This window comes from Schistocerca serialis, chromosome 8 (assembly GCF_023864345.2).
Source record: "Schistocerca serialis cubense isolate TAMUIC-IGC-003099 chromosome 8, iqSchSeri2.2, whole genome shotgun sequence".
NCBI lineage: Eukaryota > Metazoa > Arthropoda > Insecta > Orthoptera > Acrididae > Schistocerca > Schistocerca serialis.
The window spans coordinates 449,697,858-449,724,789 of NC_064645.1; the positions used below are offsets into that span (position 1 = coordinate 449,697,858).

General features: G+C 39.5%; 1 protein-coding gene across 1 annotated transcript in view; it reads left to right on the plus strand.

Moving 5' to 3' along the window:
* The window catches only part of LOC126417062 (ornithine decarboxylase 1-like), a 99,998-nt gene that overhangs the window by 22,190 nt on the left and 50,876 nt on the right, over positions 1–26,932 (plus strand). Inside the window, exons 4-6 of the mRNA XM_050084954.1 lie at positions 257–429; positions 12,275–12,572; positions 12,872–13,123. Of these exons, the coding sequence (XP_049940911.1) occupies positions 257–429; positions 12,275–12,572; positions 12,872–13,123 (723 nt within the window). The remainder of the gene's footprint in view (positions 1–256; positions 430–12,274; positions 12,573–12,871; positions 13,124–26,932) is intronic.

Genomic DNA, 26,932 nt, shown 5'->3' on the forward strand with positions numbered 1-26,932 from the left:
TTAATGGTACTGTAATTACCTTTTTGATATGGTGTGTATTACAGTTTTTTCATGGTGACAGGGGCTAATAAAAATCAAATCAAATATTCCTGTTTACCAAATCAATTTTTTTTTTTAACATTGTCAATAACATGTGCACCAATGAATGTTTTATATTTTTTAAAGACATTTTATATTAATGAAGGTTCATCTTAATTTAGAATTCACAGAATATAATTTTTATGGAGACTAACTTTATCATATTGGTTTCTCACAGGCTGAAATCAATAAAGTTCTGTCTGTTGGTGTCGATCCCAGACACATAATTTTTGCACATCCTGCAAAACCATTATCCCACATTCGCCATGCAGCAGCTGTAGGTGTCAGTCTAATGACTTTTGATAGTGAATGTGAGCTTCATAAAATAAAGAACCTGTTTCCTACAGCCAAGTGAGTAGTGTAGGGGGTAAAAATTCACTTAGTGTAAGGATTCATGTGTTTTATTTCTTGTTCCATAGATATATAATAATGCATTTGCAGAATTTAGAATGAAGATGATAATTACAATAAAATCACACTTAATTGTTCATTTTACAGTCTAATTCACATAAAGATAATTACATGAATGCAGATATACAAGCTTTAAGATGCTATGTTCACATGGCAATGCTTAAAGTTTATCACATTATAAAAGTGTCAAACAATGGCCAAAAAGTCTATAAGAGTAGAAAGAATTATTCAAAGCTAAACCTTTAGCTATATCATTAAATTTAGTGAAGTCATCTGCAACCATGAACTGTTAGTGTATTGCATTCCCTGAACACAGAAGAAATGAGTTTTCTTGATTTACTAAGGAAAAAATTTCATGGCATCTAAAGGAATAGAAATTCTATATCATGCTCTTTATGATCTGTTTGATATATTAATCTTTGCTTATGAAGAGTCTTTGTTATTTCCCTTCTTTCTTGTACAGTATACAGTATACTTACATGCATGTGAGACAGTGTATTCTTTATTTTTTTTTCAGTGAATAAATCAGTTAAAATTAAATGTCTCTTGCTTGTAATCACCCTCTGCAAATGCCTTTCTTGACAGCTTATGGGCTCAGAGATGGAAAGTCAGTAACTGGAAGTTTAATTTAAAACACAGCTATGATGCAAGCAGTTTTGTATTTCTGATTTATGAGTTTGGAATGAAAAAAAATTTGGAAAAATATAAAAGCAAATATCATGTTCCACTTTTTGATGGAAGCAATTTTGGAAACTTGAAATCTCAATTGCAAGATATGTTAGACTAATTAGATTTATTGGATTTCATTGCGGAAGAATACAAAGCAAAAGTGAAGTATCTACAGAGTGACATGGAAAAGGAACAAATTGCAAGAGACAAACAACTTGAAAGAGTCAAAGCATGATAAAAAGTGTTGTTCAAGAATAAAGAACGGTTTGTGAACAGTCATTTGGAATATGTGAAAGCTTGTATCATGGCATTTCACACACGGAAACCTTTGTGACACATGTTAAAGAAAAAGCATCACTAGCCCATTACTTCCATGTAAATTGTTACTCCAAATGAAGTTCAGTCCCACAAAAACTACAGTGAGTGAGCATTTTTTTTAGAATTTGCAAGTTGATATGTGATCTTCAACTGAATGGTGCAACAGTTATAGAAACTGATGTCATGTGTCAACTTTTTCTGACAGTGCCACAATAATATGTTTGTGTTCTAACTACAATTGAGACATTATCCATGGAAAATCTGAAATCATGCTTAAGGAAAAATAGGGTCGCAGCTCCTGAAAACAAGCATGCAAAGAATAAAAAGAAACCTGCAATATAAACAAAATATGTACAGGAATGATTTCAGTTATTAGAATAGAAAAGAAATTCACAAATGTTAGCAAAATTGATAGGCACAATTCAGGCAGAGAAAAACAGCTTCATTTTAAATGCCATAACCACAGTGAATTTGGACATGAGGGAAATGAATGTAATAAAAGAAACAAAAATGAGAAAGGCTCTGTAAATTCATTAAGTTGTGTCTCTCAAGAAGCTTCTGTGAGTTCAGATGCAAATTGCTTTTGTACTGGTGTCGTCTGAGCTGCTGGAAGTGTCAGTCCTGTGTGTGAAGTTGTGCTTGCTTGAGTGAATGAATATGTGTGCATTTCTTTTTATTTTTCTAATGGAGGTTGTGACTGAAAGCTAACATGTAAGTGTCTTTTAGTTGTGCCAGTCTGGAACTCTACATATCATCTTTATGGTAAATAGCAATCTATCTTTTCCTTACATTGTTTGTGTTTTTAATGAATCTGTTTAATAGTAATTGGACTCTGGTGTGAGTGACCACTTTTTGAATGACATGATAGGTGTTGATAATGTGGAAACACTTGAAAGACTGGTAATGATAAAACATGACTAAATCTGGATCTTTTTTTAAGGCAACACGCTTCGGTGAAATGAGTGTTGTCATCTATATCAACAGAAAGGTGATTCCAATTTTGATTAAAAATATTTGAATTCTCAAGGCCTTCCCATCGATGTGTTGTCATGTTAAATAATTGGGATTCTGCCAATTATTCATGTCCACATACATTTCCTCCCAGTAGAGTCTTCTAATTTAATTCTTCAGGCTTTCCTTGTGAGGTGTTGAGATGTTGAATAACCAGCTTTCTGCTAGTTATTCGAATAACTGGTGAAAATATTTTATTTGTTCCTGGCTGGCTCACAGTTCACTGCCAGTGCACAGACTGGAGCCAAATGGTTTCAGAGTCATGTCTGAGGGCAGAAGAGCAACTATGTCTAAATGAATGGATGTGGAAGGCAAAAACACAACCATGTACGTGGAAAATATAGTGACACCACCTAGTACGAGGTACTACTCACAACATGATATTTAATGACAGGCAAACATTACACATCGTACCATTTGGTGTCACTATATTTTCCGCATGTATGGTTGTAATGTTGTTTTGAGTGATTATTTGTCTGGTATTCATTACTGTGGAGATATTCAAATGTTTCCTCATTCTGTGTTTTTAGTATGTGTACATGGTTCCTCCCCCACATGAATCATGGACCTTGCCGTTGGTGGGGAGGCTTGCATGCCTCGTGCCTCAGCGATACAGATGGCCGTACCGTAGGTGCAACCACAACGGACGGGTATCTGTTGAGAGGCCAGACAAACATGTGGTTCCTGAAGAGGGGCAGCAGCCTTTTCAGTAGTTGCAGGGGCAACAGTCTGCATGATTGGCTTGTAACACTAACCAAAACGGCCTTGCTGTGCTGGTATTGCGAATGGCTGAAAGCAAGGGGAAACTACAGCCGTAATTTTTCCCGAGGGCATGCAGCTTTACTGTATGGTTAAATGATGATGGCGTCCTCTTGGGTAAAATATTCTGGAGGTAAAATAGTCCCCCATTCAGATCTCCGGGCGAGAACTACTCAAGAGGACGTCGTTATCAAGAGAAAGAAAACTGGCATTATCCGGATCGGAGCTTGGAATGTCAGATCCCTTAATCGGGCAGGCAGGTTAGAAAGCTTAAAAAGGGGAATGGATAAGTTAAAGTTAGATACAGTGGGAATTAGTGAAGTTTGGTGGCAGGAGGAACAAGACTTTTGGTCAGGTGAATACAGGGTTATAAATACAAAATCAAATAGGGGTAATGCAGGAGTTGGTTTAATAATGAATTAAAAAATAGGAGTGCAGGTAAGCTACTACAAACAGCATAGTGAACGCATTGTTGTGGCGAAGATGGACACGTAGCCCACACCTGCTACAGTAGTACAAGTTTATATGCCAACTAGCTCTGCAGATGATGAAGAAGTTGATGAAATGTATGATGAGATAAAAGAAATTATTCAGGTAGTGAAGGGAGATGAAAATTTAATAGTCATGGGTGACTGGAATTCGATAGTAGGAAAAGGGAGAGAAGGAAACATAGTAGGAGAATATCGATTGGGGGAAAGAAATGAAAGAGGAAGTCGTCTGGTAGAATTTGGCACAGCGCATAACTTAATCATAGCTAACACTTGGTTCAAGAATCATAAAAGAAGGTTGTACACATGGAAGAATCCTGGAAATACTAGAAGGTATCAGATAGATTATATAATGGTAAGACAGAGATTTAGGAACGAGGTATTAAATTGTAAGACATTTCCAGGGGCAGATGTGGACTCTGACCACAATATATTGGTTATGAGCTGTAGATTAAAACTGAAGAAACTGCAAAAAGGTGGGAATTTAAGGAGATGGGATCTGGACAAACTGATTAAACTAGAGGTTGTATAGAGTTTCAGGGAGAGCATAAGGGAACAATTGTCACAAATGGGGGAAAGAAATACAGCAGAAGAAGAATGGGTAGCTCTGAGGGATGAAGTAGTGAAGGCAGCAGAGGATCAAGTGGGTAAAAAGATGAGGGCAAGTAGAAAGCCTTGGGTAACAGAAGAAATATTGAATTTAATTGATGATAGGAGAAAATATAAAAACACAGTAAATGAAGCAGGCAAAAAGGAATACAAACGTCTCAAAAATGAGATCGACAGGAAGTGCAAAATGGTTAAGCAGGGATGGCTAGAGAACAAATGTAAGGATGTAGAGGCTTATCTCACTAGGGGAAGATAGATACTGCCTACAGGAAAATTAAAGAGACCTTTGGAGAAAAGAGAACCACTCATATGAATATCAAGAGCTCAGATGGAAACCCAGTTCTAAGCAAAGAAGGGAAACCAGAAAGGTGGAAGGAGTATATAGGGGGTCTACACAAGGACTACGTACTTGAGGACAATACTCTGGAAATGGAAGAGAATGTAGATGAAGATGAAATGGGAGATACAATACCGCATGAAGAGTTTGACAGAGCACTGGAAGACCTAAGTCAAAACATGGCCCCGGGAGTAGACAACATTCCATTAGAACTACCGACGGCCTTGGGAGAGCTAGTCCTGACAAAACTCTACCATCTGGTGAGCAAGATGTATAACACAGGCAAAATACTCTCAGACTTCAAGAAGAATATAAATATTCCAATCCCAAAGAAAGCAGCTGTTGACAGATGTGAAAATTACTGAACAGTCAGTTTAATAAGCTACAGCTGCAAAATACTAACGCGAATTCTTTACAGACAAATGGAAAAACTAGTAGAAGCCTACCTTGGGGAAGATCAGTTTGGATTCTGTAGAAATATTGGAATACGTGAGGCAATACTGACCTTTTGATTTATCTTAGAAAATAGATTAAGGAAAGGCAAACCTACATTTCTAGCATTTGTAGACTTACAGAAAGCTTTTGACAATGTTGACTGGAATACTCTCTTTCATATTCTAAAGGTGGCAGGGGTAAAATACAGGGAGCGAAAGGCTATTTACAATTTGTGCAGAAGCCAGATGGCAGTTATAAGAGTAGAGGGACATGAAAGGGAAGCAGCAGTTGGGAAGGGAGTGAGACAGGGTTGTAGCCTCTCCCCAATGTTATTCAATCTGTATATTGAGCAAGCAGTAAAGGAAACAAAAGAAAAATTTGGAGTAGGTATTAAAATTCATGGAGAAAAAATAAAAACTTTGATGTTCACCAATGACATTGTAATTCTGTCAGAGACAGCAAAGGACTTGGAAGAGCAGTTGAATGAAATGGACAGTGTCTTGAAAGGAGGATATAAGATGAACGTCAACGAAAGCAAAACAAGGATAATGGAATGCAGTCAAATTAAGTCGTGTGATGCTGAGGGAATTAGATTAGGAAATGAGACACAGTGATGCACTGACTTCATGCCCCTCCGTACCTCATCTCGATGACACCATTGCCTGAGGATGAAATAGAAGTCGCTCAGGCCCAACTGGTCTATCTTTGGCAAGAAAGCATTGCTTTCCTTCCTTTACATGAAAGCTACAAAGACAGATATTTATAATTACTAACCAATCTGACTAGTTATCTCTTTCTTGAAGGTGCTAAAGAAATTATGAGTTCTAGAACCATTCTACACCTCTCCCAAAATAAGGTACTTAGTATCAATTTGGATTTCAAAAGTATCTCTCCACAGACATGCTAATTTCCAATTCAGATTCACATTGTACAAAATTTAAATAACAAAATATTACCAACTAGTATTTTTTGTGACATTCCAAAAGCATTTGACCACGCAGATCACAATATTCTCCTAAGTAAGTTCAAATATCATAGTATCAGATATCTTACTGGTAACTGGTTTGCAAACTGTCTAGCTAAAAGGACGCAGAGTGTTCCCTCCTTACGACAACAGCATCCTAGTCCAGGAACGAGTCATCAGTACTGCATACTCCGACTCCTGATGACTGATTCTCACTCTGATAGTGATCTTCTTAGAACTTCTTTTGTTGCTATGCTCTTTGTCACCTTTTCGCTTGTTGCCTGTCACTGGGGCTTCGAATTTACCCTGGGTTGCTGGATCCTTATAGGGCTTCATTCAAAGGATGTGGACCGTATCTCTGATCTTTCATCGTCTTGTGTCGGGGTCAAAATCTTCAACTTCATAAGTATCATCAGACAACTGTCTTACAACCTTATAAGTTCCAAAGTAGCGCCTGAGGAGCTTCTCAGAGAGACCAACCAACTGAACAAGAGTGAAGATCCAGACGAGGTCACCAGGCTGGTAGACAATGGGGTGGTGCCTCACATCATACTTTTGGCAATCATTTCCTTGAGCCTGCGGTGTGCAGAGTCGAGCTAACTGCCGAGCTTCCTCAGATCTGGTTAACATGTGGCCAATGTAGTCATCATCCATGTCATCAGGGTGTAACGGAAACACAGTGTCCATAGTCTTGGTCTTATTTGGCAGTGTTGTAAGCAAATGTCACGAAGGGTAGCACCTAATCCCAGTTGCCCTGTTCAACATTGACAAACATTGATAGCATGTCAGCCAAGGTCTTATTAAGGCATTCAGTAAGGCTGTTAGTTTGTGGACGGTAGGCAGTCATCATGTGATGAGTTATGTTGCACCGATGGTTTATCTCTGTCACAAGATTCGATTGAAAAATCGATCGAAAAACTTTTCCTCAATCTGTAATTAATGACCTTGGGGCACCGTGTTTTAGTACAATGTCTTCCATGACGAATTTGGCTGCCTTGGATGCTTCAGCTGTTTTCACAGCTTTTGCAATGGCACAGCAGCGTGTCAGATAATCAGTGCAAACAATAATCCGTCTATTGCCACTAGCAGACATTTGAAATTATCTGAGGAGGTCAATCCCAACACGCTGGAAAGGCATTTCGGCTGGTGGAATTGGTATGAGTCGGCCAGGTGGTTTCTAAGGAACTGCCTTTCTCATCTGACACTCTCGACAGTGCGACACACAATGACGGACACTCCTAAATAAACCTGGCTAGAAAAATCTCTTGCAGATTCTAACATAGGTCTTAATAAATCATAAATGTCCAGCCTCAGGTGTGTCATGGAATTTCTGTAGAACATCTAAGCGCATGTCTTTGGGACTCAGTGGTAGCCACCTCTTTCCAAACAGATCAAAGTTTTCTTGTCCTTTCACATCCTCTGACTGATTTAAGGCAAGCATAATTTGAGATATCTTGATGTCCTTCTTCAGCTCAGCAGGGAGATACTGGAGAGCAGTGAGACAGTCACTATCTTCATCAAAGTCTTGATGGTCTTTCACAGGGTTTCTTGAGAGACAGTAGGCATCTTGGTGTTTTCTTCCACTTTTGTACACTATGGTAATGTCATACTCTTGAAGATGTAGTGCCCACCTAGCAAGTCGTCCTGTTGGATCCTTAAGACCTGTCAACCAACAAAGTGAATGATGGTCTGTAACAACTGTGAATGGTGTTCCATAGAGATACTGTCGAAATTTGCACATGGCCCGGATCATAGCAAGACATTCTTTTTCCGTAGTTGAGTAGTTTCTCATGGCTTTTTGGTTGATGTTCTCCAGTGCTAATCCAGTGCTCCACCATCAATTTGTTTAATTTGCACTTCAACTGTGGGTTGAAGCATTCAGAGAACTCTTGAAGAATGACAAGTAGCTTCTTCTGTTGTTCCTTAGTGAGATCTGGTGATAGTCGAGCTATAAGATCTTGTCTCATAGTGGTAGCACTAATTTTTTCCCACAGACTCGGCCTGGAAGGTTTCTATGATTCTCAGCTGTTCTTCAATTAACAGCTCAGCATTTGCTATGCACATGAATCTTGGAAGAAACTGCAGTTCTCGGTGACAGTTAACTATCCACAAATCACCGAATCTATTCTTAAACTAGACGACAGAGGCTGGGATGATCAAGTTATTCTTCAGTGGTATGCTTCTCTTACATCCCACTACAAGATCCATGGGTTGATGCATGGCATGAGACATGACAGTTACCTTTCTAGTGCTGACTGCAGGAATGATCACTTCATCCAGCACACATGGTCTCCACACACTTGGATGCACATCTTCCTGTCCACAGTATCTCATCTCGTCTAGCATAATCTTCGAGTGACCACAATCTATAATTGCCTGAGACGCTTTCAAACAGTCCCATACGAGAATGATGTAATGACTAGACTCTTGTAAAATTATGAATTGTAAGGACTGTGTATGGCCACTTATACCCACATGAATGGTACATCTTCCTGTAGGGTTTACATATTTCCCATTAGCCACCTTCAGCAGAGATGTTTTGTTGTCGATGAATACGGTTCTCTGCAGCTGGCAATGGTACTTCTCCGAAATGACTGAATATGATGCTCTAGAGTACACAAGAGCTTGGGCTGGTCAGCCATCCATGAGGATATCGATGTAGTTTCCTATCATTTTTGTAGAGATCGACGGTGGAGGATTTTTCTCTTCGGCGGCCTCACCTTCACAGAAGGTCGCACCCTTTAGTTTTCCAGGTTGTGGCAGCTAGGTGATCAGCCGGAGCTTCTAAACAGTGATTGGCATGTTGGGGAGCATACTCTCCAGCAGCTAGCTTGTGGCGATGGAGACCTACGTCATCCTGCACCCACATCTTCTTCTTCATCTTCATCATCCCAGAGTTGGCATCGGCTAAGATCAGTCTGCTGTCTTCTGGCACAGGCATCATCAAATATCTGCCACCTTTCTCGACAATCGCACACCAGATGTCCTGGTCATCCACAGTGGAAACATACTGGTTGGTTATCCTGGTTCCTCCAGACATCAGTCTTACTTGGTGCCCAAACAGGTTCCTCATGCAGCATTGTAGGAATGTAACTTTGCCTGGTTCTCGACTTTTTTACTGTTTTAAAGGGAAATGAAGATCAAGAAATTGAGTTCAATGTCTGTTTCACTTCCTCCCTTATGACCTCATGAAGTGTCTCAGTTTTTTGCTCACTGTGCAATCCAAGTGCCTTCTGAACTTCCTCTCTCTCTCTCTGATGAAGAACACTTGTGAAATCAGTTGCTTCCTCCATCACAGCCGGCCACAGTGGTCTAGCGGTTCTAGGCGCTCAGTCCGGAACCGCGCGACTGCTACGGTCGCAGATTCAAATCCTGCCTCGGGCATGAATGTGTGTGATGTCCTTAGGTTAGTTAGGTTTAAGTAGTTCTAAGTTCTAGGGGACTGATGACCACAGATGTTAAGTCCCATAGTGCTCAGAGCCATTTGAACCATTTGAACCTCCATCACAGACATCAATATGATGTTTGGAAGCCATTCAAACTTCTTCTGTGTAATTCTTTTTTGATACATTGTCCTGATATACTACTGTTGAAACTTTCTTCAGGAGTAGGGCTTGATATGTGTCCTCAGCAACACCCTTCATGAGATGTGTAACCTTGTCTTCCTCCTTCATTCTGGGATCGACTATTCTACACAGCATCAATACATCTTGAATGTAGGATGTTGTAGTTTCTTCTGGACACTGTGTCCTGCACTTTAATTTATTTTCAGCTTTGCACTTACGTCATTGTGTGTCGCCGAAATACTTGCTCATTTCCACCTGGAATAGTTCCCAGTTTGTGAACTTCTCCTCATTGCTCTCATACCATTGCTTGGCAGTGCCCTCCAAGTAGAAAAATACGTTAGCCAAACTCACAGTGTCATCCCATTCATTAAATTTGGCTATACACTCATATACCTTCAGCCACTTGTTTGGATCTTGGCCATTGTCACCAGAGAACCCAGAAGGATGTCTCCTGTGGTGGGACACAGTTGCTGTCATTGTAACATCCTCTTCTTCTTCTGTCTCCGATAGATTGTGATCTGTTGAATATGGCTCAAACTCGGGTTTCTCACCATGTAAACAGCGACTCTGTCGTGCCCTGATGGGAGCCAATGTGTCATCGATAATGTGTGATATCACAAGTTCCAATGCGTGGCACCTCCACCAGAATAATGTAATGTAGAGAAAGGTGTAATTAGATGAATGACGAACACTACCTTCACATAACGAAGGTTTATTCAGCACTTGCACATACAAGAGTGCGGAGTGAACTGCCTCTGGCCAGGATACATACAGTATATATACAGCTACAGAACATTCCAGTACAATTATTCTTGACATTTGTGGATACCTCTAGAATGTACTTGAACTGAATATAGAAATTAAAATTGTACAGTCCATGTGAGTTTTGAACTCACGACCCTCCTTGCAACAATTTAGTATCATAACCACCACACCACGGAGCTACTCAGCTTCATCTGCAACAATGTTATTGAAACTTAAATAACTGATTCTCTGCAAATGGACTGTTAATGAAATCAGATAAAACGCAATACATTTGATTTAGTACCAGTAAAGACGGCCCACATAATAGAAATAATAAACAAAAGTAAATCAATTAATTAAACACAATATTAAAAATTTTTAGGTATTTATGTTGGTAAGAATCTGAAGTAGAAGTCACATGTTAGAGATCTTCTTAAACATCTAACCTCTGCAGCTTTTGCGTTGTTAATATTAACAGATTTTGGAGAGAAAAATACCTAAGAAGCGACATACATTTTCTATTTTTATCCACTAGTGTCTTATGGCATCATAATCTTAGTAACTTGTCAGTGAGGAAGAAATGTTTATTGCACAGAAGAACAATATGAATAATATGTAGTGTCCACTCTAGAACCTCTTTTAGATATTTCATTAAACAGTTAGGCATACTGACAACAATCTCACACTATATTTACTCCATTATGAAATTTGTTGTCAAAAAGCAATCTCAGTCTGAAGAAAAAAAACAACAGTAACATTCATAAATATAATGCCAGGAGGACAAATGGCTGTTCACTGCTCATTCTTAGTGTGGTACAGAAAGGAGTGAGGTAGCCATCCATAGAAATCTTTGGCCAACTACTGATTGATGTAAAAAATTTAATAAAATTAATGTCAAGCACATGCTGAAGTCATACCTACATGACAACTTCTTCTACTGCGTAGAAGGATTTCCAAATGTCTATTTGTGTGTGTGTGTGTGTGTGTGTGTGTGTGTGTGTGTGTGTGTGTGTGTAAAACACTGTGGGTAGGGGAAAAAGAGAGAGAGAGGGAGAGAGAGAGAGAGAGAGAGAGAGAGAGAGAGAGCACTATAATTGTGAAAATGACCTGTGAAAGTGTGTGTTGTAATCATGATCCACAGAACATTCAGGCAGCTGAACTAAATTGTGGCTACATGACTGAACTCAGCAAAATGTTCTACCTAGAGAGCACCCAGTACCCATCTGCTGAGCATGTTGTACTCCATGACTCAAGGGACACGAGTGCTTGTTGTCCTAGAGGGTCCATTTGGATCCTCCCCCCACAGTACTGACTCCAGAGACATGAACTTGTTGTCCATGATATCTTTTTATCCTACTGGCTCTGTAACAAACCTCCATTAAGAAATCCCTTTTTTGTTTATATTTCATTAATTGCTCAATCATTTACTGTTTTTTCTAACTTCTTTACTCACTCCTCCCCCCCCCCCTCCCCCTCTTGTTTCTACACTGTCTCCTTTTCCACTTTTGTACTAGCTCTTAATTGCACTTCTTTATTTTGATTTAATCCATAATTACTTCTTGTTCTGTATGTCTGTCGTCCTTTGAATGTGCTATCTTTGAACAACTCTCTCTGAAATCTCCAGTTCTCTTTCTTTAAATGGTGTGTATCACTGGAACTTAGAGTTTCACACTCTGAAGGTAAGTTCTAGCCACCCATTCTCTCACCATACAATTTTCAGTTTTCTAATGTCAACTTTCCTTTTGTTGTAAAAAAATAAATGTTCTGTCAAAAACTCATGAAAGAAATTGTTATTCTTGGAAGAATTTATTTTCTGGAAATACTATGTAGGACAATAGGGGCCAAGAGATTAGCTTAATCTGTTAATTGGTCTTTTATGTTACAGGCTGGTGATACGGATACGATGTGATGCAGCTGTAGCAAAATGCTACCTGGGGAAGAAGTTTGGTTGTAACCCAGAGAAAGATGCACCATGTCTAATGACTCTGGCCCATTCACTAGGATTAGAAATTGTTGGTGTCAGCTTCCATGTTGGTTCTGGCTGTGATGATCCACCTGTTTATCAGAAAGCTATTGCAGCAGCCCGTAAGGTTTTTGATCATGGGTTGTTTCTGGGATTTTCCATGAAACTGCTTGATATTGGTGGTGGTTTTCCTGGCCACAAGGGCTGCTCTATAGACAGGGTAACGTTATTATTTATCTCAGTTGTTAGGAAACTTCCAAGTGCTTGATATTGATGGTGGTTTTCCTGGCCACAAGGGCTGCTCTATAGACAGGGTAACATTATTATTTATCTCAGTTGTTAGGAAACTTCTAAGTTTCCCTCAGACATTGTTTTTCTTGCTGAAAGCTAATTTTTTAAATCTCATCCAGATGGAGAACTTTCACAGATAAAGAACAGTTCAAAAGCTATTATAGTGCAGAGAACTGATAACTGTAATACAATGTTATACAATATGTCATTTTCCCTCCAATTTTACAGATAGCAGAGGTGGTGAATAATGCTCTGGAAGAATTCTTTCCTGACTGTGGGACACATGTTATAGCAGAACCCGGACGTTTTTATGTTGCTTCTGCGTACACACTTGCTGCAAATGTCCACTTCAAAAGGGAGCTTAGGAATGAAAAGGATGGATCCATAACATCTGTCATGTACTACATAAATGATGGAGTGTATGGCACATTTAACTTCATATTGTATGAACCTGCTGAAGTGAGACCAATTCCTCTTAAAGTAAGTCTGGTACAGTTGTTACACAATTTTCCTTACTGGTATTCTCAAAAATGGGTAAATCACATACGAAATTTTCCTGTACTGTTTCTGTAAAATAATAAAATGTATTAAAATGTAGTAAAAGAAACTTTAATTGGCAGCATGAACTCTGCACTGTGCTGGAGTTGTCCCATTAACTTAGTAGATGAGGCAATGCCATGAGGAATGGATGTGCAGATTTGCTGATGCCTGAGTCACGTTCACATCAACCACATTTTTTTTCAGTTGGAACATCAAATTGTATGCCATTTACACCTCTATAATATGGTACCTTGTTATTTATTTCCCCATTACCTTTATTTAAACATTTACATGTAACATGAACTTCTTACAAACATAAATGACTACTTTGTTTTGTCCATGACACAAATAAACTGTACAGAAAATAATTTTGTATACAGTAACATCGTCTGCATCCAATGAGGTACAAAACATACAATAGATGGCACATTATGTTATGCACAGTAATTCCATTATGTGTCTTTGATATTCAGGCTTTACAGAGCTGGTACAAATATGTACGAGCAATGTTACTTTAGAGAAGATGTTCGAAGCAACCAACTTGTATTTGCAAACACTTTTCTACTCATGGATCATAATTTTCTGGAACATATGCAACACACTTGCAACCATCATTCTTGAAGGGGCATCCATGTGAGCTATTAGGTTGAGTACATCCATGTGTGGTGTACTATAAACTTATTCCTTTAGGTGACGTCACTAATAAAAGTCAAGTGGATTAAGGCACAGGAAATGTGGAAGCCAGAACAATGGACCTCCACAACTAATCCCTTTTGCTGGAAATGATTCATTTAAACTGTTACACACATTCATTCCAAAGAGTAGAGATGCATTATCATGTTGAAACCATGGCTATCACCAAACACCATGTTGAACATTTTGTAATGTGTCAGGCAATGTATTGCAAAGAAACATATGATACAATGGTGCATCCAACTTGTCCAGCAACAGTTAAGGGACCAAAAGCATTCCTCCCATGATTCCAGTTCACAGGTTTGTGCCAAAGTATGCCAGGAGGCACATTTATGTGTGATATGTGGGTTGTGTTCCAGCCAACAATGGCTGTAGATGAAATGTATTTGCAGAGTGAAAATAGACAACCACCAGCTCCATAATGAAATGACAACAGTGAAAATTTCTGCTGGACTGGGGCTTGAACCCAGATTTTATGCATATGGCCAGCAGTCACCTTACCATTAGGCTATCAGAGCATAACTCACAGCCAGAGCAGAACTCCCATATGTAGTCAACCATATGTCATAATAATTAATGGTAGTTATGGAAGTTGAAAATACCTTAAAAGTAAAACTAGATTTGTCAGTCACATTCCATATAAAATGTTCATTATCTTCCACTTGATGCAAAAACTGTTCACAAATCTGTACTCATAAAATGCAGCTTTCTGGTCACTGGTGTTGAATTAATGTGCAATTTTCAATGCGATAGGGTCTGCAGCTGTGATGAATTTTTTGTATGATTTCTTGAAGCCTTCAGGTGCTATTTTTTTTATTTCCTGTACAATTGTACAGTTTCAGCCTTAGTAAATTTTCTATATCTACATCTAAATCTACATCCATACTCTGCAAGCCACCTGACGGTGTGTGGCAGAGAATACCTTGAGTACCTCTATTGGTTCTCCCTTCTATTCCAGTCTTGTATTGTTCATGGAAAGAAAGATTGTTGGTATGCCTCTGTGTGGGCTCTAATCTCTCTGATTTTATCCTCATGGTCTCTTTGCGAGATATACGTAGGAGGGAACAATATACTGCTTGAAACAGCTAATGAGCATCTCTCTTGTAGAATCTTCCACTGGAGTTTATCTATCATCTATGTAATGCTTTTGCAATTACTAAATGATCCTGTAATGAAGTGTGCTGCTCTCCATTGGATCTTCTCTATCTCTTCTATCAACCCTATCTGGTACGGATCCCACACCGGTGAGCAGTATTCAAACAGTGGGTGAACAAGTGTACTATAACCTACTTCCTTTGTTTTCGGACTGCATTTCCTTGGGATTCTTCCAATGAATCTCAGTCTGGCATCTGCTTTACTGACAATTAATTTTATATGGTCATTCCATTTTAAATCATTCCTAATGCCTACTCCCAGATAATTTATGAAATTAACTGCTTCCAGTTGCTGACCTTCTATGTTGTAGCTAAATGATAAAGGATCTTTCTTTCTATGTATTTGCAGTACATTACACTTGTCTACATTGAGATTCAGTTGCCATTCCCTGCACCATGCGTCAGTTCATGGCATATCCTCCTGCATTTCAGTACAATTTTCCATTGTTACAACCTCTCAATGTACTACAGCATCATCCACAGAAAGCCTCAGTGAACTTCCAATGTCATCCACAAGGTCATTATATATATATTGTGAATAGCAACAGTCCTACAACACTCCCCTGTGGCACACCTGAAATAACTCATACTTCGGAAGACTTCTCTCCATTGAGAATGGCATGCTGCGTTCTGTTATTTAAGAACTCTTAATCCAATCACGCAATTGACCTGATAGTCCATATGCTCTTACTTTGTTCATTAAACGACTGTGGGGAACTGTATCAAATGCCTTGCAGAAGTCAAGAAACACAGCATCTACCTGGGAACTAGTGTCTGTGGCCCTCTGAGTTTTGTGGACAAATAGCATGAGCTGGGTTTCACACGATCGTCTTTTTCAAAACCCATGCTGATTCCTACAGAGTAGATTTCTAGTCTCCAGAAAAGTCATTACACTCGAACATAATATGTGTTCCAAAATTCTACAACTGATCGACATTAGAGATATAGGTCTATAGTTATGCTCATCTGTTCGACGCCCTTCTTGAAAATGGGGGTGATCTGTGCCCGTTTCCAATCTTTTGAAATTCTACACTCTTCTAGAGACCTATGGTACACTGTTGCAAGAAGGGGGGCAAATTCATTCATATACTCTGTGTAAAATCAAACTGGTATCCCATCAGGTCCAGCGGCCTTTCCTCTTTTGAGTGATTCTAATTGTTTTTCTATCCCTTTGTCATCTGTCTTGATATCTACCATTTTGTAATCTGTGTGACAAACTATAGAAGGAACAACAGTGCAGTCTTCCTCTGAGAAGTAGCTTTGGAAAAAGACATTTAGTATTTTGGCCTTTAGTCTGTCATCCTATGTTTCAGTACCATTTTGGTCACGGAGTTTCTGGACATTTTGTTTTGATCCACCTACTGCTTTGATATAAGACCAAAATTTCTTAGGATTTTCTGCCAAGTCTGTATATAGAACTTTGCTTTCGAATTTGTTGAATGCCTCTCTCATAGCCCTCTTCACACTACATTTCGCTTCATGTAATTTTTGTTTGTCTGCAAGGCTTTGGCTTGTTTATGTTTGCTGTGAAGATCCCTTTGCTTCCGTAGCAGTTTTCTAACTTGGTTGTTGTACCACAGTGACTCTTTTCCATCTCTTATGATCTTGCTTGGCACATACTCATCTAATACATATTGTATGATGGTTTTGAACTTTGTCCACTGATCCTCAACACTATCTGTACTTGAGATAAAACTTTTGTGTTGAGCCGTCAAGTATTCTGAAATCTGCTTTTTGTCACTTTTGCTAAACAGAAAAATCTTCCTACCTTTTTTAATACTTCTATTTACGGCTGAAATCATCGATGCTGTAACCGCTTTATGATTGCTGATTCCCTGTTCTGCATTAACTGTTTCAAATAGTACGGGTCTGTGTGTCACCAGAAGGTGTAATATGTTATCACCACGAGTTGGTCTCTGTTTATCTGATCATGGTAGTTTTCAGATAATGCACTTTAAAAAATTTCGCTGGATTCTTTGCCCCTGCCACCCATTATAAATGTTTGAGTTTCCCAGTCTATATCTGGTAAATTAAAATCTCCACCCAAAACTATAACATGGTCAGGAAATCTACTCAAAATATTTTCCAAATTTTCCTTCAGATGTTCTGTCACAACAGCTGCTGAACCAAGGGGCCTGTAGAGACATCCAATTACCATGTTTGAGCCTGCTTTAATCATGACCTTTACCCAAATTATTTCACATTTTGGATCTCCATCAATTTCCTTTGGTACTATTGCACTTTTTATCACTATAAACACACATCCCCCTTTACTGTCTAGCCTGTCTCTGTGGTATACATTCCAATCTGAGTTTATAATTTCATTATTGTTTACATCTGGTTTCAGCCAAATTTCCGTCCCTAGTACTATATGGGCATTGTGATAGTTTATTTTCAAGTATTTTATGGGGGATATTTTGGTAACAGATTATATCATATATGTTATTGCTCCTGTGACATCATGTTATGCTCATAAATTAGTTTGAGGTGGTCATGCTATTTTAGGAGCATGTAACTCTCGAGGTGTTGTTGCAAAGCTATCATCCATAAAATACTTGAAAATGGCCTAAGGCTGAAATTGTACAATTGTACAGGAAATAAAGAAAATGGCAGATGAAGACTTCAAGAAATCATTCAAATAATGTGCAGTTATACAGATGCAGTTCTGTATCATGCAACACTTCAACAACCAGTCTTTGAGATATCTGTAACTGCCTTGCAATATCATATTTACTCCAGTGGCATGACTGGTGAATGATCTCTGTCCATTACTTGTGGACAAAGATTACTGAGTTCCCAAAGGTGTTGCTCCAGGTGATGAAAAACATTCTTATCAGGATTTTGCCTTTGAGGGTACCATGCAGCATACACACAAACAGCAGTAGCAGGAGCTTAGTTGTTGGATGTACGTAGCAGCAAAAGAGTACTGACATACTCATCATTTGTGTACTCCATCAGAAAGTCAACCTACATGAATTTGAGATGACCAGTTATGGTTGTCCACTGCATGGTTAATAGACATATGTTTGCAGTTTAATGGATCCTGCTATCATGTGATGAGATGTTTCTGAACTGGGTGCAGTTACCCTAAAGCAGCTTAAAATGCTGTTGAGAGGTAGGGCTGCGCCAGAAAGCAAGAAATTATGAGTTCACAGTTGAAAACATGTATAAACTTTTATTTAAATAAAACTCAACAAAAGCTTGTGACATCAGTAAAATAGCTTTTAAAAACAAGAAATTAAACAACTTGTGAAATATTAATGAGGAAATGAGATTATCAGTTGACATCAACAATAAATGTTTTAAACAATTATGAAAAAAATCAATTTATCAAGCATTAGCAGGTATCTAAAGTGAGCCAAGCTGCATATTAATAATCAATACCTCACTATTTACAAAAATTTTCAAATGGCTTTTAAATATAAAACCTCAAATGACTGCAGCAGATTTGGTAACACAAATCAATGCATCATGTCCATTGGTGACATAAGTTCAGGACCAAGAGAACATATACAGATACAATTCAGCCTGGCAACAGGTGGGGTAACTCTACAGACAGGGTGGGCGTTGTGAATTCGCCACCCTCAGGTGTGCTGCTGGATGGGGCAGGTCCTGTACAACATTAACTACAACAGACTAAGAACTAACCTTAGTAAACTAGTAACAGTGCACTGGTTTACACAGGGCAGCACATATTTCATTATATTACCATTTAGAAGCCAAACATAAATAAATAAAAAACAAACATCTGATCAATCAGCGAATATGGTGACAAGCAACAAATCACTTAAATACTGGGTAGCACTCTTATTACAGGAACAAGAAAACCAATAAAGCTCACTTGCCCCCACAACTAATTGGAAAACAGTTACTTCTACTAATTATGCAGTGGAAACAGTCATTAAACACTATTTTGAAATGGAAGAAAATTCAAACTCAATGACTTCTAACATGTTTTGCAGTAAGACACTGGCTAAGCAATGAAATCTTGATTTACCAGGTTGTCTGAAAAAAACTAGAGTGGAAAAGTGCATTCTTATTTTAGCAGAATTTATCATATAAAATCCAATGGCTGGTCAACTAACAACCCCACCAAAATGTTTTACAAATACTTAACTAAAATTATTTCAGTGCAAAAGGCATTAGAAATATGACCGATTTAAACAGATATTTCTGATTAACGTAACTTGACAAGCTCTGTAACACAGATCACACAACTTCCGCACATTTCACAAAAAGTTGCAACTAACATCTGTAATGAAGCAGACTTGCTTCCATTAATGTAAACTTCAGTTCTTTCAGACTGAACCCCTACAAACAGCAAACACAGCAGACCTTCCAGGAAGGAGAAGCTAGTTGCCGCACTGTGACTTTAACGAAACAAGGTGGAGAAGCCACACAAAGAGTCTCACCAAAATATTTGATGAATCAGTAGTGAAGTGGCACTCAAAATCTCCACATGCTCAGCACAGGAAAATTTTCAGAGTCCCATTGCCACCACAGCCAACTCAAAACTCCATCTTCACAGGATGAGGTCTGTGCACCGCAAAAGCTGTTTACCATTGGCTAAAGACACTGGAAGTAAGCTGGCCTCGTGCCCCACAAGTGCTCCTTCCAATTCAGCCCCCAAATTCTAACCGACCTCCTTCGTGCCAGTCAAAGCTCTTTGCATGGAGAGCCACCAAATATTGTGCATCGCTACTGCAGTCTAGTGATTGGCTGATCAATGCACACTGACGTGGCATAGTTATAATGTGAAAAAATGATGTCCGGTTTATAAATGAGGAGATCTAGGAAATGATAAATACCACATAGAACAGAATGGAGAATTGATAATCCATTTCTGGTACCTTATAATATTGTCACACTACAGTAGTACTTGTGCCTCATAAAATATGTAGGCTTAGTTCAACAACCAGGTGTTCTCCAATGTTTCATAATGTGGCTCTATAGGAAAATGGTGTGTATGACCTTTCATTGGCTTATTTGTCCAATGTTATTATGTTTCTACATTTATTACACACAGTGATTGGCAAAACTTAAGAATGGGTGTAGCTTTTGCATGATATGTTACTTCAAAGTGGCATATCTTGATGAAACTTGAACCATATATAGAAAGTACTTCTACAGTACAGTGTGGGAGGTCCCTGAAACAAATATTCAAAATGATGAACACAGTTAACACTTTTATTCAATGACAATAATTAATTGAAGGCACTGCTGTTGATGATAGTCAACTGGACATTACAAAAGGTGGGACATGGTTCTTAATAGGTTGTGTGATCATCACAGATGCCATGCATGGTCTGCATAGTGCTCCCTTGTTGGCCACAAGGTTGGCAAGGAATTCTTATGTAAGGTGTTCCATCCATCCACCAGCACGGCTGACAACTATGGGACGGTCGTTGTGTAATGTAACCATATTTACCTTCACTAGTATGCCTCTGTCCAGCTGTGACCCCATCTAATCTGACTGAAAAGTGATTATCAAAAGTAGGCTATTTCAAATGATGATGTCTACACCAGGTTTGCAGTTTAAACTCTTTAATTGCAATTTGATGTTGAACAACCCACTGTTTATGGCCATATCATGTCTTATCTATCATAATTTATGGACAGGTAAATGGCTAGCCACGAACTGCATTTGGTTGATGCTCTATAGCATGATTGTCTGAGTGCAGTAACCTAACACTAAAGTGACACAAAAGTTTACATTTGGCAAAAATATAAGTAACACTGTCACTGATTAAAATTCTTTAATCACTGTCTCAGAAATCTGACAATCAAATCAACTCAAAAATGATGTGCACAATAACTGTCTTTTGGAAATGACACACTTCACAGTCTGATCCTGCTGTCACAGTAAACATTATCAAAAATTAACACAGTTCATTAAATTAATTACTAGTCCATCATTACAAAAATGATCATCAAAAGAAGTAATACCAAAGTGTATGTGGCACTTTTCCTCATTTTGGTGGATGTAGATGTTATTCCTTTTACAACTCTCCATGGTCTGACTAAAATGACTTCTGAGCAACTTCTTTTATAAGTTTGCAATAATTAGAACTACTTTTATGTATTGCCGGTCACTGGCTTTTTACAAATTGCAATTAAAGACTTATATTTCTGATTAACTGAACAGTACAGGGAGAGTCTTCTGAATTAGAACTTTAAGATACAACAATAATTGCTACTGAATTATACTGTCTAGTTTGCCAAAATATGGTAGTCTATTTCAGTAACAATGTGGCTAAACAAATGTAACCATCCTTTATAACATTTTTTTATCTACTTGATCAAGAAGTTAGCAATTAGGTATATGTTCAAATATGAACAATGATAACAAAGTTTGAAATTACTCCTATTTTGTAATAAGCACAGCTTTTTTGATAAACTAGTCACACTGATGGACTATAATTAACCAAATATAATGGATAAGCCCTCAGTTAATATTCAAGATTTTTGTACTGTACTCATGTCATATAACTGATTGTATCAATGACATTTGCAAAAAATTAAAAAGACAGTGGTGGGGGGAGGGGGCAGGGGGAAGAAAAGGGGAACAGGTAGACCAGTCCAATTGCAGAATATCCTCTTGTTCCAGGAGATCCTTCACGAGCACTGTTCGATGAGGTTGTGCATTGCCATCCATAAAAATGAAGTCAAGACTGAATGTACATGCGGAAAAAAAGAATAGTGTCACAATACTGTTGACTGCCAAGTGTATTGTGCTGAAGATTTGGAGGTCAATACTCCAATCCCATGCAACACTATGCCTTCCCACAGTATAACATCTGGACCACCAAAACCATCATGTTCGACAATCTCCCTGGGTCTTCTCACTTCTCGCCATATGAGGCTACATAATGCACCAAGCAACACTGTCAGACATGATTGTTTTGGTAGTCCAGGTATTATAGAGTGGGGAGACATAATCTTGCATGAATGTACTGATCTCAAATCTTTGAACACAGTACACTCACTGGTCAATGTTACTGTAAAACTGTACTATTTCCACATGTGCTTCTTTACAACAGTGTACCTGGTGCTGACTTCATTTTTATGTATGACAGTGCATGACCACATTGAACAGTGCTGGTTGAGGAGCTCTTGGAATGAGAGGATGTTTGGTGAATGGACCAATGTACTCACTCTCCTGATTTAAATCCCATCAAGTACCTATGGGATGCATTGGGGAGATTTACAGCAGTATGTTGCTTGAGGCTTTCCCGACGGACATGTTGTATATCTGGTTCTCGGGCGAGACGTCGGATGTCATAGTGCAAACGCCACAATATTTCGTCAGCACAACTGGCCGACATCTTCAGGTGCGATGAACACACTGCTAAGGCAGGACCAGGGCCCCCTATTTATGCCAGTTTTAGGCAGGAAGTGCACATGCGTGGAGGCGCCAAATTCGATGGCCAATAGCGACGATATCAGCTGGTAGCTGGAAGGACAATAACGCCACCTACAGGATGAAGAACCAAATACTTCGGTGCACGCGGAGAAAAGAAGATGGCACATTGGGTCATGCAGTGTACCGTAAACCAATGCATATGGACTTATACTTACAGGCCACCAGCTGTCACCATCATTCGCAATGAATTGGCATACTCAGGATGCTGGTCCACAAAGCACGAGCCATATCAGACTCAGACAGCTTATCCAATGAGCTATTCCATCTGCGTACTGTTTTTCAACAAAATGGATATTCCGAACGGGAGATTCGCCGTGCCTTACAACCGAAGTGGGTTACCCAACGTGAGGAAGTGGAAGAAGGCGAAGAACAAAGGGGAATGGTCATCTTGCCATACATCGGCGGTGTCTCATCAAAAATAGGAAGATTATTGAAGAGGCATAAAGTTAAATGTGCTTTTCGTCCACTGGCAAAACTCAGAGCTCTCTTGGGCTCATCTAAGGACAGCCTTGGCCTAAGAAGACCCGGTGTTTACGAGATTCCTTGTAGCTGCGGCATGTCATACATCGGACAAACTTGTTGCACTGTAGAAGAGAGATGCACTGAACACCGACACTACACTCGTCTGGAGCAACCAGAAAAGTCTGCAGTGGCCGAGTATTGTCTCAGTACAGGCCATTCTATGAATTATCAACATACAAAAATTCTCACATCGACGAGTTCGTACTGGGACAGTGTTATGAAGCAAGCAGTGGAAATACGTAGCTCTACGAATCTTGTAAACAGAGACACGGGCTTTCAGCTTAGTACAGCTTGGGATCCAGCACTGGCCAGATTGAAGTCGCTTTGAGCAGAGAGGAATACTATTGGTCATGAGACTGACAACGATTCGCCAGCAACATAAATATTCTGTTGGCAACGGGAGAATAATCAAGGCGCCTACGTGGACGCGCAGTTTTGCTTGCGGCTTCCGTCAGAGGTCGCTGGGGCGGCCGATGGCAGCGCAGAGTAACAGCGGCAGCCTCCGCGCCTGCGGCTTCCGACAGAGGTCGCTGGGGTGGCCGATGGCAGCACAGAGCAGCGGCAACAGCCTCAGCGCATGTGCCGAAGTATTTGGTTCTTCATCCTGTAGGTGGCGTGACTGTCCTTCCAGCTACCAGCTGATATCATTGCTATTGGCCATCAAATTTGGCGCCTCCATGCATGCGCACTTCCTGCCTAAAACTGGCATAAATAGGGGGCCCTGGTCCTGCCTTAGCAGTGTGTTTGTCGCACCTGAAGATGTCGGCCAGTTGCACTGACGAAATATTGTGGAGTTTGCACTATGACATCCGACGTCTCGCCCGAGAACCATATATATTACAGCAGTATGTTCACATACAACAACAACTATCTAGCAGTTGTCAACTGCACTGGTGGAGGAATGAAACATCCTACCATAAGAACTTCTTGCAACCTTGTGGCCAGCAGGGGGGCACATTGCAGGCAATGAGTATCTGTCTGTCTTAATCACACATCCTATTAAGGACCATGTCCTGCCTTTTGTAATATTTAGGAGCCATCTTAAATCATAGTGACTTCAGTGTAATGCTTATATTTTAATAAAAGTGACATTTCTGTTTGTCTCACTGTGCAGTTCTTTCAGTTACCTTCTGTACTACGCTGTAGCAGTTCTTTCTATGTATGGTCCAAGTTTCATCAAGCTATATCACTTGTCAGCAAAACATGCGAAAGTTACTTTTGTCCTTATGTTTTACACACCAGTGTACCAGGACATACATCATATTCTTCTTTATAAAATATATTTGTTTGTGTGGTTAATGGTTTGATGTACTATATGAGTTATAACTGGAACAGCCATTTCTAGTTAATGCCATTGTTACAGCAGATGCACACTGTTTCTTAAGTGGTATTGCTTAGTGTAGTGTAATTAGTAAACGTGCCATACAAAGTTGTGTTCCTTGTTTTGCTGCTGCTGCAGTTGTTGTTGTTGTTGTTGTTGTTCTTAATGATGAAGAGAAATTAAAGGGAAAGTAGCCAACTCCTTGTAAACAACACGCAACTTTACTGTTCTTGAGCAGCAGACATATTACCATCAAGAGCAATACAAGCCTTCATTTTGTGAGGTGGTTAAAGAGCATAGGTTTAAAAGATTGATGGCCTAGTTCCACCAGTCATACAGGCTAACATTTTCTTTGATAGTGGACAACAGACAATGATGACTGACATTCAGATGATTCACGTGAGAAGGTTTCCAACATGATTATGGCTGGATGATGGAAATTAAGACTTTCAATGCTGAATGTCAGTTGGAGCTAGATGCATGGGACATGCCATTTCAGAAGTCCTTAGGAAATTCAATATTCCAAGATCCACAGTGTCAAGAATGTGCCAAGAGTAAAGAGTGTGTCGAGAAAACCAAGTTTCAGGCATTACCTCTCACCATGGTCAATGCAGTGGCTGATAGCCTTCATGTAATGACCAATAGCAGCAGAGTTTGCGTAAATTTGTCACTGCTTACAGACAAGCAACACTCCATGAAAAAACCACAGAAATCAATGTGGGATGTACAACAAATGTATCAATTAGGATAGTGCGGTAAAATTTGGAATTATTGGGCTACGGCAGCAGACAATGGAAGCAAATGTCATTGCTAACAGAATGTCATTGCCTGCAGCAACTCTCCAGGGCTCATGACCATATCAGTTGGACCATAGAGGAACTGTGTTGTTGTTAAATGAGTCCCATTTTCAGTTGGTGAGAGCTGATGCTAGGGTTTGCGTGTGGCACAAATGCCACGAAGCCATGGGCCCAGGTTGTTAAAAAGGCACTGTGGGAGCTGGTGGTGGCTCCAAAATGGTTTGGACTGTGTTTACGTGGAATGGATTAGGTCCTCTGATCCAATAGGACCAATCGTTGACTGGAAATGGTTATGTTCAGCTACTTGGAAGCAATTTGTAGCACTTTGAAATGGAATTTTTAAGCATGACAATGCACCATGTCACCAGGTCACAATTGCTAGTGACCAGTTTGAAGAACATTTTGCACAATTCGTGTGAGTGGTTTGGCCACTAAGATTGCCTTACATGGATCTCATTGAACATTTATGGGACATAATTGAGAGCAGTTCATGCACAAAATCCTGCACTGGCAACACTTTTGCAATTATGGACACCTATAGAGGCAGCATGGCTCAGTATTTCTGCAGGGAACTACCAACAACTCGTTGAGTCCATGCCATGTTGAGTTGCTGCACTATGCTGGGCAAAAGGAAGTCCAGCACAATATTAGGAGGTACCCCATACCTTTTGTCAACTCAATGTATATTACACTTTATACTGTTTCATTCATAGAGAGAGTATAGAAAGAATAACAGATCACAAGGAATCATATTTAGTCTGATCTTATTTTTAAAATCCTTATGGTTATATGCATAGTAGACAAAAGTCTCAGTTTGTTCCTAAGTTAATAACTGAAAATGATTTCTAAATGTTTTTAAAGTGTGTTTTTATGAGGTGATAAACCTTTTCCTTTGACTACCTGTTAATTTACATATCCTATTAGGATAATCTGTAATGGACCCCAACACACTCAGATATAATTAAAGACTGTTTTGGTGTTTTCCATTATCTTACCAATAACACTAATCAGTTGATACGAGCACACACTTTACTTACAGCTGGGCAGTGTGGTCAGTTTTTTTTATTCTGTAATATTAGATGACTCATGGATTTTCATTGATGGAGGGTGAAATAAGATGTCAGGCCCATGGCAGATTTGTTTAATTAACATCTTTATCCTGGCCCTTAGTCATAGTACACCAAGAACAGATTGATGGAGGTGACCTGTTGCTTATCTTGTGAAACAATAGATGTCTGGAACTGCTGACAGTACAAAGAGCGGCGCCGACTGTGGAATCACTAGACTGCCACTGTCAGTGATGTCTCCAGCTGCAACCGTGATGACAGTTTGTCAGTGCAGCTGACAATACTTTGAAGGGTGCCATGACCTCCCTCCAGTGAGCGGACAGCTCTCTGCTCTGGTGGCAGCTCTCTCATGAATTATGGCTGGCAGGCAGCCATTTGTCAAACAGTGGACCCCATCCTGCATTTCAGGATGTTCCTGCAGGTGTCACAGGCTTGTGGTGTAGGCTGTGATACCAAGATGGGAACATTTTAGTATATGAATGACTGACTACATATACACTCCAGACTACATTCATTTAGGGCTTCAGGCATTTATTGTGAACATTTTTGTGGTGGCAAGTGAGGAAAGTCTTCCTCCTTCCACTAGCATATTGCAGCATCAGCAGTTGCTATACCATGCCCAGCTGGCTCTGCTTTGCAATGTCTGTCAGCCATGTTTTACTTCACAACACATGAAACTCTTGCCTGCCTGCAGCTGGCACTGTTGCAACTCGCTTCTGCTCTGGCGTACTTTTTGCCCTCATTTTTATCAAGACCCAGTCCCTCGTGTCAA